The 15,855-nt window shown below is 39.8% G+C and overlaps 1 protein-coding gene across 2 annotated transcripts in view; it reads right to left on the reverse strand.

The window, feature by feature from the left end:
• Positions 1-1,430: 1,430 nt before the first annotated feature.
• Positions 1,431-15,855, reverse strand: part of LOC140202592 (fatty acyl-CoA reductase 1) — a 176,144-nt gene continuing 161,719 nt past the window's right edge. For both annotated transcript variants that reach the window (XM_072267632.1, XM_072267631.1), the window contains 4 exons: positions 13,679-13,850; positions 12,107-12,236; positions 4,292-4,419; positions 1,431-2,587 (listed from right to left, as the gene is read on the reverse strand). In XM_072267632.1, coding sequence (XP_072123733.1) covers positions 2,425-2,587; positions 4,292-4,419; positions 12,107-12,236; positions 13,679-13,850 — 593 coding nt within the window. In that variant the 3' untranslated portion in view covers positions 1,431-2,424. The remainder of the gene's footprint in view (positions 2,588-4,291; positions 4,420-12,106; positions 12,237-13,678; positions 13,851-15,855) is intronic.

The raw sequence follows: 15,855 nt of genomic DNA on the forward strand, positions 1-15,855 counted from the left end.
AGGACCTTGGATTTAAACACCAGAATCCAACACCAGTGATAAGGTTTAAGCTGCATTAGGCTAAACCTTTAAAGCCCAATTACACAGTGTGAGCAATAAAAATGTCTGTAGACAATTGTGGTGCAAAATTACTTTTTTTTGTACAGCTGCTAGTATTGGGAGCTCAGATGCAAGTTATCACTGAAATTAATTAGTATGCAACAAAATAAAAATCAATGATTAGCATCATTCAGTCAAGTACCACAATAAACTCACCACTTGCTAGTATCTTAAAATGAGAGACATAAAAAATACCTGAGGGATTTGTTGGCTCCATACACACGAATTATTCATACAGCCAATTTCCCATTGAACAAATGCATGGCAATTAATTGAAGTGGAAGATAGTGCAAGTCACTAATGTTCATAAGAGATGCAATTCAGCTGATAGTTTGTGTATTCCATGTCCATAAGACTATAACACAAAGGAGCAGAAGTCAGCCATTCGGCCCATTGGGTCTGCTCTGCCATTCTATCGTGAGCTGATCCATTCTCCCATTTAGTCCCACTCCCCCGCCTTCTCACATGTGAGCAAACAATGATGACTATACTTTAACAATTACCTTACTAGAACAATTTTTTTTCTGTGGGAATTCACTTTGTCTAAGGTCACCATTTACCGGTGTTCTTTTCAATAAATTGAATAATATTTGCTACATTTAACATTGGAACCTATCTATTGATGGTGAGGATATGGATGTGGTGAGGACCTACAGGTGCCTGGGGGTGCACCTGGATGAAAGACTTGAGTGGAGCACCAACATAGAAGCTGTGTACAAGAATGACTAGAGTCGCCTCTACTTTCTGAGGAAACCAAGGTCCTTTAGAACATGCAGGCCTCTCCTTCACATGTTCTACCAGCCTGTTGTGCCCAGTACAATCTTCTATATGGTGGTGTGCTGCGGCAATGGCATCAATACAGGTGATGCTAACAGGCTCAATAAACATTAGAAAGGCTGACTCTGTAATAGGAGTCAAATTGGATACACTGGAGGCTGTGGTAGAACAAAGGACCCTACAGAAAATCCTGGCAATTCTGGACAATGTTTCTCACCCTCTGCATGCCATCTTGGCTGAACAGAAGAGACTTTTAGTGATAGACCAAGACAACTGTACTGCTCCAAGGAGCACTACACAAGGTCAATCCTACCCTCAGCCATTAGTCTCTATAATGAGTCAACCTATAGCTGGAGAAGTGATGATCCCTTCCTGTTAGACTGTGTGGCAACTTGTTTTTTTTTTTAATTCTTTCTACTTCTCTTCTAATATTTATAACTGTGCATTTGGTATGCTACTGTGACATTGCAAATTCCTTTGGGATCAATGATTTCTCTATCTGGTAGTAACATGATATTGATCTTTCACAAGAGGATAATCACAAAAAACAAGAATTATTCTTACAAATATCCAAAGTAGTATTTAATTTCTCAGCATTTGTGTTGGAAGCAATAACATTATCACATCTAGTACTGATATCCACTTGCTCTACATGACATACTTTTTCTTCCCTTATAATCAGGACCAATGAGAAAATCTCATCTTTTAATGATCCTTGGACAGGCATAAAACAAAACTGAATTAGGTTCACACATCAGTCCTTTTTATTCTGTTGTCATAAAAATGCACAAGGTTGCTGTCAAGGTCTTTATTTGATAGCATATTGACAATTTTGGGAGGGAAAAGTGGTGACTTTCTGCAAATATCAGGAATAAACTCCGAGGTTTTGGTCGTGTTAACCTTTATATACATTTTACAAGTGTAAACCACCCAGTATTGTTTAAGCTGTCATTGCCATTTTAGCACCAAGAAGAAGAATGTTACCATGTTATTGCTGGAAAAGCGAACTTCTAGTACGTTAACTGTACGATGGGCTTCAAGTTGTATTCACAAAAATTAACTGGATGTAAACCATTTTTGGACACATTGGGACTAAATAGTACTATACATTGTACAGGTTCTTTTTGTGAATAAGAGCCCTGCATCCAAAACATAATGGCACAGAAGAGACAATTTTGAACTTCAGTCCATTCCAGCAATTACAAGCCTGGGTTTGCATGACAGTATCTAGAGATATACAGACATTGGAAAACTGTTTACACTGTCAATCTGAGCAAGCTGGTAAGATAGAAAACGAGAGAGTCACACTAGCATATGCTTGGTGAGAAAATATCATTGTTCTTTATCATAATAATGGCAGTGTGTAGTTTGATTACATTGGAATGCAAAGTCTTTTTTTTTTTACACTGACTTGGGAAATTTTTCTAAAATATGGTCTTGGGAAGACTTCTTTTTTGGAAATTGAGATATTCCTTATTCCTAATGAATTGTTAGCCATTTGGAACAAACTGATTCTTCAAATTTATGGTTTGTCATGCGGATTTGGCCTCAGTGTCGAATGGTGCTGGATGCTCTGAAGTAGGACAGGAATTTGTAGCACAGGCTCACCACAAAATACCAGATGTTGCGAGCCATTTGTGACCTAGCAATAAAAACACGCCAGATGAAGATGAGGAGAATGGTGTTGAAGGCATACCGGATGTTTCGTAGCCTGCCAAAAGAGAAAGGTATCACAGATCAATGTGCTGCTACATATTGTGCTCAGTGTTTAAAAATGTCTTTATGCTTGTAGGGACACCAAAATTATACAGGAACCTGAGAAGTCAATACTTGGAATTGTTTTGATCAATGTAGCTTATGGGGCACTCATTTCAAGTTCTACATCCTCTCCAATAAGCCATTTTATAATTTGAACTCACACAAATCCACCTTTCAACCAGATCAGACTCTATAGCCGTGATTTTAAAGTACATCATGAAGATGTTACTGAAAGGTGTTTCTGGTGAAATAGATGTCTTTGTGCTTCAGATCATGTAGACCTGACACAAATATTTCTTTCAACTGGACTTGCTGATGCTCTTAATCTTGCCTCAACCTATGGAATGGGGAGGAAGACAAACCATTTCTATTGCCAAAACATGAGGAAATCTGCAGATGCTGGAAATTCAAGCAACACACACAAAAAGTGCTGGTGAACGCAGCAGGCCAGGCAGCATCTATAGGAAGAGGTACAGTCAACGTTTCGGGCCGAGACCCTTCCTCAGGACTAACTGAAAGAAGAGTTAGTAAGAGATTTGAAAGTGGGACGGGAAGGGGGAGATCCGAAATGATAGGAGAAGACAGGAGGGGGAGGGATGGAGCTAAGAGCTGGAAAGTTGATTGGCAAAAGGGATACCAGGCTGTAGAAGGGAGAGGAACATGGGATGGGAGTCCTGGGGAGAAAGTGGGGGGGCGGGGGGGGTGGAGAAGCCTGGTATCCTTTTCCAGCTCTTAGCTCCAGTACAAGAAGACAGGTAAAAAGATAATCATAAATCTGACATGAAAATCCACGATGCTGCAAATATGAAATAAAAACATAAAATACAGGAAACACAACTTTTTATCTTTTCACCAAAGCTGCCTGACTTGAGTATTTCCAGCTTTTCTATTATTTTTTTAAAAAGATGATCTGTGTTCTGTGACTTTATGGCTACATGCTGATTTGACAAGGCGGATCCAGTGCAATTTTAACAGATTCCATTTCTCTCCACAAATGCTTCCTGACCTGAGTTCCTCTAGCCTTTTGTATGTTCCAGCACCTGCAGTCTCTTGTCTGTTTTACTTTCTCTCATTCCACCTCTGAAAGGTCTTTGACCTAAAACATTAACCATTTCTCTTTCCACAGATACTGCCTGACTTCTTGAATGTCTCCAGCATTTTCTGCTTTTAATTCAGATTTCCAGCAGCTGCAGTTTTTAAAAATTTTCATTTTTTTGTTTTCAAGAGGGAAAGTACGTGAAACGGAAAAATTTGTGGGATGGGAAGAACAAGCATATAGAAATAACTTGATCTTCCCATAGAACAGCTGGGACATAATAAGACAGACAACTTCCCTCTGTACTGCAACTCTGACCTGCTTTAATATAGCATTCCCAAGTTCCCTACCACTGGATGACTGTTGAGGAAAGTCGTCAAGCAACAGCAATTTATCTTTCTACCATTTCCATTTAAACACAATGCTTTCCGGGTAATTTTTTTAATATATGGGAGTAGAGCTGAACCAGCCATGCTCTGACTACCAGTCGAGGCAGACACAAGAAAATAAAAAGTTGCTAAGATGCAGGGAATCTACTGGGTGTTACCACTGATATTACCTTATTTGGAATTTACTGTAATAAAACCTTTGTAAAAATAAACATAAGGTGTTTGTACTCACTTCTTTAGGTGCTGTCTAGCTGCTGGAAGTCCAGACATATCCTCATTTAGCACATATTTCTTGGTTCCTATGCAGTAATTTTCAATATACTCTGGCCAGTGAAGTTGGCGGACATCAAAATTGAATTTCTGTGAGAAAGCATAAAAAGTTAACTCATCTGTCCTAATTCAGTCCATTGTTTACTGAATTGACCTTCTGCTGAAAGCTTGTCGGTTTCCAGGCATGTGATACTATTGTCTCCAAACATTACACCTTGGAAAATAATAGTGCAAAGCCAAGGAGTTACCACATAATACACATGGTAACACTTAAATCAGGTCCAGGGCTCCTAGCTAACATTGCTATCACAACTGCATAAGTAATTAACCCTGGCTGTACTGCTTACAATTTTCCTGCACAGACTGTATCCACACTCACCAACTGGACCCAGGGATGAATTCCCAGAATGCTGGTGTATCAGAATCAGGGAAGAAATGGAGAAGTAGAAAACTTCACTCAGAGGAAACCAGAAGAGAAAGAATGAAACGTGATTAACTAACGAAGACTTCTATCAAAAGGAGAAGGTGAGAATGGGAAAAAACTGAATGGGAAGAGTGTCAACATTAATCTCTGACAGAGGAGAGAATGGTTTGTGAGTGAATGGTGAATAGCCTCTGATCTGGGGAGGGAACATGGTAGATGTTGGTAAATTGTAGAGGACAAGAGATGGTGGCTGAAATAGCTTTTGAGGAAGTGAATATTTGTTGAAAATCTAAACATCTAATTTCCTCCTTTCCAGTTAAAAAGTAGTTATCAACCAGAAAGTATCGGATGCCCTTGCATTGGAGTATTATTTGGAAGCTACATATATAATTCCAAACTTGATACCTAGATAGCGCATCTAGTAACAGATAATTACTTGCTTTGAGAAGAATATTTTAAAATACAGAGAAAAAAATCTGAGCTGGCAAGTTATATGCTTTGATATGATGAGCAAACCATCTTCACTTCAGACTAAAAAATCCAACAAATGAAATAATCAAAAACTGTCTAAAATTAAGATACCTGCCTGACTTGTCCCCTAGTAACACTGAAAGAATGAAAATTTAAAGAAAGACTGTAGATACAGGAAATAAGAAATAAAAACAGAACATGCTAGAGACAGGGAGCATTTGTTCAATGTAGAGGTGGGACCGGGAATTAAAATTACAGACAATTGTCAGCTCAAGATCCCTCCTGCAGACAATGTTGCAGAGTTTACGCAATTAGCATTTAGTTTCTCCAGTGTAGAGACGACCATACTTAAGCACAGAATGCAAAACACTAGAACAGAAGCATAACTGAATCACCTGAAAAGGCTGAGCCCTGGACGCTGGGAAGGGAAAGCATAGGTGTTACATCTCCTGTGGTTGCAAGGGTAACATGGTGGTTATACCTTCATTTTAAGCTGCAATGCATATATCCCATGACACCTTCAGGAAAATGACTAGAGTTGGCTGCAGTTCTGATCATTTTCAGGGACTGCTACTTTTCAGGTACCTTAATAAATCTCGTGTCTTTAAACAATCACAAAGAACAAAGAAAAGCAGCCGCTCCCTTTGGTTCAGATGCAAGTTTATTGACCTGACACATTTCCATGGTTTCTCTCTCCACACCCTGATGTGTTTCCTGTATTTTTCGCTACTTATTTTGGGTTCTATTGCTGATCTGGTCAGAATTATTTTAACCAATTACACCAAAATGGATTAACTGGTTATTTATTTTGTTTTGTTGTCATGTTTTTTACAATTTGGTTTCTGTGTTTGAATCAATGAGTAACATTTCAGTTAATTGAGAACTATAATGTCTTGGATTGTCCTCAGTTGTGACGTTCCAACCAAACACATTTATGTGCATCTAGTTTAACTGCAATTTATTAATGCACCCATTCCTACAAAGTTCAAAGTAAATTTATTATCGAAGTACATATATGTCACCATATACAATCCTGAGATTCATGTTCTTGTGGGCATAATGAATAAATCCATAATAGAATAATAACCATAATAAAATCAATAAAAGAGCACAGCAACTTGGATATTCAACTAGAGTGTGAAAGACAACAGTACATAAGAATAATAATAAGCAATAAATATCGAAAACTTGAAATGAAGAGTCATTGAAAGTGAGTCCGTAGGTTGTGGGAACATTTCAATGATGTTGAGTGAAGTTATCTCCTTTAGTTTATCCTCATCGTTCACTTTTAACTTGGTGTTTATTTACTCCAATTCCAAAGGTTTGGTAGGTGAGAATCCAAATTTAAAAAGCTGTTTTGTTTGAAGTCAGAGCGTTTCTCTCTTCATCTGGTAATGTATAGTGGTCATAATGCTGAGAACTAGTGTGACATGATTTTTATGCAATTAATAAAGATCTCCAGATGAGGGAGAAGGTAATTCAATAATGCACAATTTTCTTTCGGGAGTCAAAACTAGACAATGAACATGTATGATTGGTTTTTAAGAAACTGGATAGATATTTGACATTTAAGTCCCATGATTCAGATGTGTGGACTTGTGCAATTACAGGATTAAACCATTGGGTGGAGCAGTTCTTAAGGTAAACCAGTCCATAAAGGAATCAACAAGAAATTAGCATCATCAATATCCATTCCTCGACTGCTGCAATTGTCTCTAAAATTCTAAAAAGCTCAGCAGTGAAGCAGTTATTCAAGAGTGGGTATTAAGTAACATCTTATGCACAAGATAACAATTGGTGAGACATAAACCACCGAACTTTCGCTGCAAAACAAATTTCTTAGGATTCTTTCTAAAACTGGAGGACAATGTGAGAGGGAAGGGTTGGATTGATCTTGAAGTAGATTAAAAGGTTGGCACAACATCATAGGCCAAAGGGCCTGTACTGTGCTGTACTGTTATATGTTTAAAAATTAATTTCCCATGATCTCAGCTTCATAACTCAGTCATTGTCACGGAGTGCTATAGCACAGAATCAGGCCTTTCAAGACCATCTAGTCAGTCCATGCCTAACTTATTATCCTGCCTAATCCCACTGACCTGCACCTGGACCACAGATTTCAGTACCCCTTCCATCCATGTACTTACCCAAACTTCTCTTATGTGTTGAAATCAAACCAGCTTCAACCACATCTGCTGGCAAATCATTCCACTCTCGCCACCCTCTAATTGAAGTAGTTACCTTAAATATTTCATTGGTTCACTCTTAACCAATGACCGTTAGTTCCAATCTCATCAGAAAAAGCTTGTTTGCATTTACCCAACCTATATCACTCATAATTTTGTGTACCTTGATTAACTCTCCCCTCATTTTCCAGGGAATGAAGTCCTAACCTATTCAATCCTTCCCTATAATTCAATCCTCAGGTCCCAGCAACATCCTCGTAAACTTTCTCTGTACTCTTTCTATCTTATTGATATCTTTCCTGTAGGTAGGTGACCAGAATTGTACACAATACTTCAGATTAAGCCTCACTAATGTGTTGTACAACTTAAATGTAAGATCAACTCCTGTACTCAATACTTTTAATTATGAAGACCAATGTGCCAAAACACTCCTTATGACCCCAGTTCCTTGATTTCAGTCCCTATTCCTGATCATGAGTCACTTGAGGTAAAGCATTTCCCCACTCCACTAATGTGACAATTTACACTTTGTACAGCAGCCACTTTTCTAACATCCTTCCTATAATGAGGGGCCAGAACAGGATACAACATTCCCAATGTAGCCTAACCAGGGTTTTATAGAGCTGCAACAAGAAAACTGCAGTTTTATCCTGGCTGAGATAAAGTCAAGCAAGACAAACCAGGATGAAACCTGCAAGCAAACAAGTGACTACCCCAGATGATCCGTTTAGCTGTATTCAGAATAGTTAAAACTTATTGATGTACAGATTTAATTGAAACTTCCTTATCAGAAATCACACCTGATATACAGATCAGTGAAGGACAACAAGAACTGTAGCCCCCCAATATCTGCTACTGTCCCAATGAGGTACACAGGACCTTGGTTCCTTTTATAAAAAGCTCTCAAGACATTTTAGCCTGTTAGGATCAAACAATCTCAGAGATGATGAAGGATGTATCTAATTTCTCCAAATGAAACAGCTGTTGTTTGTAAAATTCTGTGGTTTGAAGCTTAATAACATTCTAGTCTTTGTCCCCTTCTAAAAGGACCTTGGTTTAAAAATCTAAGATCCATAGAAATATTAGAATATTTTTTGTATTTTTATACAATTGAAGTAATACCTGTACATTATTCAAAAGGATTATTGTTCTTCGTGCTACCATCTGCTGTACTGATTTCTCTTTGATGGGTCACTCCAGAGCTGCTGAACTCTCTAATCAGGCAATAGCCCGAGAAAACCATTTCAGCCAAGAGCAGCAGTTAGTGAATAATTTACACTGTGTTGTACTAACATTATTAAGGACTGACAGTCCCTGCTGCTTCTCTGTAAGAGTGTTTATTAAAAAAATAAACCTTGCTAATACTGTACTGTAATTCCTCATTAAACTTTTATTGAATCAATTTCATTCGTAAATAATTAGAAGTTACAAATAAGAGCCAGTAATCCCCTCAGAGAGCAAAGGACAATTCCCCCCCACCACCTTTTTTAACTGCTGTTATTTTTATGTTCCTCCCTCTAATTTCCAGTATTAAATGGAATGACTTCATCTTCACATCATCCCCACTGCAAGTTGCAGCTCACCCTATTTGTAACACCCACCTTGTTCTGTCCGTACCTTCGCCACCCTTACTGCAAATTAGAGCTCAGTTCTGAGGAAGGGCTCTTGACCTGAAACATTAATTTTGTTTCTCTTTCTACATACAGTTGTTCCTTCTTCTGTTTTAAGATGAATTTTTATCACCAAGCACGAGGCTGTATGCTTAGCCCCCCCTGCTCTACTCACTTTATACTTATGACCGTGTGACTAAGCACAGCTCCCATTTCATATTCAAGTTTGCTAAAGACACCACTGTTGGCCAAATCAAAGGTGGTGACAAATCAGCATACAGGAAGGAGATTGAAATCTGGCTGAGAGGTGCCACAACAATGACCTCTCATTCAAGTCAGCAAGACCAAAGAGATAATTATTGACTTCTGGGGGAGGAAAACGGATGTGCACGAGTCAGTACTCATCGGGGGAATCAGAGCTGGAGAGATTCCTCAGTGTTATCATTTCAGGGGATCTCACTTGGGTCCAGCATGCAAGTGCCATTATGATGAAAGCACAGCACAGCCTCTACTTTCCTAGAAAGATTAAATCATGTCTAAAACTTTCACAAACTTTCATAGGTATGTGGAGAAGAGTATATTGACTGGTTGCATCAGAGTCTGGTACAGAAACACCAATGTCCTTGAATTGAAAAGACCACAACAAGAAGTGGATACATGCCAGTCCATCACGAGTAAAGCCCTTCTCACCAATGAACACATCTATATGGAGCACTGTCACAGGAAAGTAGCATCTATCATCACAGACCCCTACCATCCGGACCATGCTTTCTTCTTGCTGCTGCCATTAGGAAGAAGGTACAGGAGCCTCAAGACTTACACCATCACGTTCAGGAACAATTACTACCCCTCAACCATCAGGCTCTTGAACCAAAGGGGTTAATTTCACTCAACTGCACTTGCCCGATTACTGAACTGTTTCCACCACCTATGGTGGTCTTGTATTTACTGTGACTGCCCACAAGAAAATTAATCTCAGGGTTATATATGGTGACATATGCACTACAATAATAAATTTACTTTCAACTTTGGTACTGATTGAAAATAAATGTGGCAGGTCAAAATGTCAAGTCAGTTTTCTTCTCCAACCACCTAGAAAATGAGGCCGGAGAAATAATAATGGGAGGCAAGGAAATAGTAGATGAACTCAATGAATATTTTCCATCAGTCTTCACTGTAGAAGACATTAGCAGTGTGCCAGATGTTGTAGAGAAGTGAGTGCAGTTACTATTACAAGGGAGAAGGTGTCCAAGGGCTAAAAGACCCAAGGGGTATACAAGTCACCAGACCAGATGAATTGGACCTGAGGGTTCTGAAAGAGGTAGCGGTAGAGATTGTGGAGGTATTAGTAATGATCTTTCAAAAATCATTGGACTCTGGCATGATGCCAGAGGACTGGAAAATTGCAAATATCACTCCAGTCTCTAAGAAAGGAGGGAGGCAGCAGAAAGGAAATTATAGATCAGTTAGCCTGACCTCAGTGGTTGGGAAGATGTTGGAGTCCATTATAAAGGATGAGGTTCTGGAGTACTAGGACACGGTCAGCATGGTTTCCTTAAGGGAAAATCTTGCCTGACAAACCTGTTGGAATTCTTTGAGGAGATTACAAGTGGGATAGAAAATGGGGATGCAGTGGATGTTGTATATTTGGATTTTCAGAAGGCCTTTGATAAGGTGCCACACATGCGGTTGCTTACCGAGTTAAGAGTCCATGGTATCACAAGAAAGTTAGTAACATTGGTTAATTGGGAGGAGGCAGTAAGTGGGAATAAAAGGATCCTTTTCTGGTTGGCTGCTAGTGACTAGTGGTGTTCCGCAGAGATTGGTGCTGGGACCACTTCTTTTTATGCTGTATATAAATGATTTAGATGATGGAACAGATGGCTTTGTTGCCAAGTTTGCAGATGATATGAAGATTGGTGGAGGGGCAGGTAGTGTTGAAGAAACAGGTAAGCTGCAGGTGGACTTAGACAGATTAGGAGAATGGTGAAGAAAGTGGCAAATGAAATACAATGTTGGAAGATGCATGGTCATGCATTTTGGTAGTAGAAATAGATGTGCAGACTATTTCCTTAAAGGGGAGAAAGTCCAAAAATCTGAGATGCAAAGGGACTTGGGAGTTCTTGTGCAGAACACCCTAAAGGTGATCTTGCAGATTGAACTGGTGGTGAGGAAGACAAATGCAATGTTAACATTCATTTCAAGACTTCGAGAATACAAGAGTAGGGATGTGATGCTGAGGCTTTATAAGGCACTGGTGACGCTCCACCTTGAGGTATTGTGAACAATTTTGGGCTGGCATTGGAAAGGCTTCAGAGGAGCTTCACAAGGATGATTCCAGGAATGAAAGGGTCATCATGCGAGAAACGTTTCATGGCTCTGAGCCTGTACTTGTTGGAATTTCGAAGGATGAGGTGGGATCTCATTGAAAGCTTTAGATAATTGAAAGGCCTAGACAGAGTAGATGTGGAAGGAACATTTCCCATGGTGCGGGAGTCTTGGACAGGCGGGCACAGCCTCAGGATAGAGGGGCATCCATTTAAAACAGATGTGGAGAAATTTCTTTGACTAGAGAGTGGTGAGTCTGTTACCACCGGCAGCTGTGAAGGTCAGGTCATGTGTGTTTAAGCCAGAGATTGATAGGTTCTTGATTGGACACAGCATCAAAGGTTAAGAGGAGATGGCCGGGGTGGTGGGGGGGGCGGTAGGGCGAAGGATCAGCCATGAGCGAACGGCAGAGCAGACTTGATAGGCCAAATGGCCTCATTCTACTCCTGTGTTTTATGGTCACCTCGTGGGGAGTTCTTACGTAAACATCACAGCTGTACGATTTCAAAACAGCATTTAAGCATATCAATTTCAACCACCACAGCTACATTAATCAAGGTGATCACAGCCATCACAAAGGCCTTTTAGTGTGAATAAGAAAACTACAACATGGAGGACAAAAGGAGTACAAAAGGGTCTGGGCTATATGAGTGCAGAGCTCGCGGTCCAGTATAGTGATGCTACAAGGAATCCTGATCCTGATTCCTACATTTCAAGAGAGCATCAGCTGCCAGGATTCAGTGTACTCAGCTGCTTACCCTCTTATCCTCTAGGCTGAGCTGACTCATCAGCATGTTCATATTCTCTGAAGTCCAATCCCAGGACTTGCTGCTGAAGTATTCCAGTAGCATCATGGATTTGTGAAGTCTGTTGAAGATCTTCATCATTCTGTAAGGATATGTGCAATAAGGCAGGATCTTGCATTTATCCCACACTTCTTATATCAATATTGTCTGATTGCAGTTATTTTGACAGAATTGATCCTGTTATTGTAGGCAGTATAGTAAGCAATTATTTTTATCAACAGGTTATTTGAAATAAGCTCATTTAGTAATTATCCACTTAATATGAACAGAGTTGAACCCCATTCAGTGCTTTCCACCTTTAAATGTTATTAAAAATTCTTATAAAGGTGTACAATGCATCTTGCTTTCTTATAATTGCCTATGGCCTACAAAATGAGTGATGTTTTATGGATTATACTAATCTATTCATTGATTCATAAGCTAGCAACAATTTTGTAAAACCTAAACAAACTAGCTACTGATTTGAATTTTTTGTCTGACATTTTCCCTAAATTCTAACATCCAAATCAGAATTTAAATACTTAGAACAAAAATTCATGGAGCAATTTTTTCACTGTATATTACTGAAAGCCAGAGTCTTTTTCAAAATTCTGGCCAATATTTGTAATTTCTGCTAAATTTGGAATGAGGTCTTTAGTTCCCCAACACCCACACCACGCTGTGGGAATGGTTCTCATGTGAACACAGCAGCCACATGATTGAAAACATCTAAGACAACATTAATCAAATTGTTAGTGAATAGCAGCACTTCATGGAAGATAAATGGGATCGGGACCCAGGTGCACAGTTCATTCTCCTGTATAGGTTTTGCTACTGAGGAAATCAGTGTGCACAGTCCTGCATAGTTCTACTACTGACTGCTCCGTGACAGCTTACATAATCCAATTAGTGGCATTTGTAAGGATATTCCAGAAAATAAAATGTGAAAGCCCCAAGTATATCAGGGTTAAAAAAATATTTACCTAAATGCATAAACATTTTAGAGATATGTGAAAATATGAGAGTGGTGCATAATAAGAAACTTCAATTGTCCAAAGCAGTGTAGAATAGCAAACAGATGCAGGATAAGGAGAAGCGTTTCTGAAATGGGGTTCAGAACTTTTTTCTTAATGAGTACATTCAAAGCTCAATAAGGAAGAATCACTGAGCCTGTTTCTGAGAAATCATCCAGATCAAGGGGAGCAAGTAACATTAAGGAACATCTAGAAAGCAGTGATCACACTATCACAAAGTTCACAATATTTGGGAACAAGTTGCAACCTCCACGTTAATAATACTCGATTGGAAGATGGCTTATTTCAATCAGAAAAGGCAGATACCAGAACAAGAGCTTTGTATGCATAAAGAAAAATGAAGTCTGTTAGTCTCAGATAACTTTAAAATAGATTTCTATCCTTGCTATGTGGGGTGGGGGGAAGAATAACTGGAACAACAAAGTTAAATTCTACATGGTTAAATATGAAAAGAGCCTTTTCAATACTCAAGTCCAACCACTTCAGATCTACAGTATAAAGATCTACTTACCTTGGTTTTTGTCCTGTTAGCCTCAGGTAGAGATCGTAAAGCAAAGCAGGGGCTTTATGACTGACAGCAATCCAGTACTGATTAATCAAGTAATTTGATGTTATATTTGCATTCGGCCTTCTAAAGGCTTGATCCAGTGGGTTCCTCTTAAATGTGGAAATGACATGGTACTCTGTAACAAGGATAACAAGACGCAGTTAACTTTAAATATAAATTTGTACAGATGCTGAAAACCTACACAAAATGCTTGAAGCACACAGCAAGTCAAGCAACATCTACGAAGGGGAATAAACAGACAACATTTCAGGATGTGTTCAAGGGTCTCGGCCAGAAGCACCTGAAATTAATTTTGCCTTATTTAACTGTTTAATGCACTAATCCGTGAGAATAGGCATGATTAACTCCACTCGTGCCTTCCACTGAATTCAGTAGACCAACTTCATGCTGCCTGTTCATCTGCTTGACCATTACTAATCACATGCTGAGCAGCCACAAACCTCAGGATGAGCACAAAATTGCCAGCAGCTGGTCTCGCTTAAATTGGCCTTTACTCCACAAAATAACCTTAAAGGTAGATGCTAGTCTGGGTTGTTACTCCTTGATCAAATGGGAGTGCAGGGTCTACGATTTTCCCACATGGCACCAGAAGTACTGGGGAAAGTGACAGAAATTTCAGGCCTGCAAGTGGGCTATGTCCTAAGCCCCTTCCTTTACTCTCTGTATGCCCATGACTGTGTCATCACCCATAGCTCCAATCTGCTAATTAAATTTGCTGACAATACTACATTGATTGGCCTAATCTTAAATAATAACGAGGCAGCCTACAGAGAAGAAGTCATCACCCTGACACAGTGGTGTCAAGAAAACAACCTCTCCCTCAATGTTGCAAAAACAAATTTGTGGACTACAGGAGAAATGGAGACAGGCATCGATGGATCTAGGGTTGACAAATGAACAGCTTTAAGTTCCTCAGCATGCACATCGAGGATCTCACGTGGTCTGTACATATTGGCTGTGTGGTGAAAAAGGCACAACTGCGCCTCTTTCACCTCAAATGGTTGAAGTAGTTTGGTTTGGGCCCCAAAATCCTAATAACTTTCTACAGGGGCACAATTGAGAGCATCCTGACTGGCTACATCACTGCCTGGTACGGGAACTGTACTTCCCTCAATCGCAGGGCTCTGCAGAGAGTAGTGCGGACAGCCCAGCACATCTGAACTTCCCACTATTTGGGTCATTTATAAAGACAGGTGTGTAAAAAGGGCCTGGAGGCCCCAACCACAAACTGTTACAGCTGCTACCATACGGGAAATGGCACCGCAACACAAAAGCCAGGGCCAACTGACTTTCGAACAGCTTCTTCCACCAGCCCACCAGACTGATTAATTCACACTGATACAATTGTATTTCTATGTGATATTGACTGTCTTGTTGTACATACTATTATAAATTACTACAAATTGCACACTGAGACGGAGAAGTAAAGATTTTTACTCCTCATGTATATGAAGGATGTAAGTAATAAAGTCAACTCAATTCAGAAGAAAAACCCTTCAGTCCTAATACACAAAAACAGGGAACAGCACCTTAATTTTTGCACAGTCTTCTAAATGCAAATAACTTCAAATGATTGTTGCTGCCACTTACAGTTCTTCAAGACCATTTTTACTTGTTGCAATGTCATCACTTTTGTCTTGCACCATCGTCCCTTTCATCACTTAATTACAACTTCCAACCCATCACAGATCTGCCCTTCTATTCTTCCCTCACATTTGCTAAGTATTTTGTAACTATATTCCTCAGTTCCAATGAAATAAAAACAGAAATTGGTGCAAATACTTGATAGGACAGGTAGCATCTGAGGTTTGATCTCACCACTAAGCACATCTTTCCCTCCCCCACCCCCTGCTTTCCGCAGGGATCACTCCCTATGCGACTCCCTTGTCCATTCGTCCCCCCCATCCCTCCCCACTGATCTCCCTCCTGGCACTTATCCGTGTAAGCGGAACAAGTGCTACACATGCCCTTACACTTCCTCCCTTACCACCATTCAGGGCCCCAAACAGTCCTTCCAGGTGAGGCAACACTTCACCTGTGAGTTGGCTGGGGTGATATACTGCATCCGGTGCTCCCGATGTGGCCTTCTATATATTGGCGAGACCCGACGCAGACTGGGA

This window comes from Mobula birostris, chromosome 9 (assembly GCF_030028105.1).
Source record: "Mobula birostris isolate sMobBir1 chromosome 9, sMobBir1.hap1, whole genome shotgun sequence".
Taxonomy (NCBI): domain Eukaryota; kingdom Metazoa; phylum Chordata; class Chondrichthyes; order Myliobatiformes; family Myliobatidae; genus Mobula; species Mobula birostris.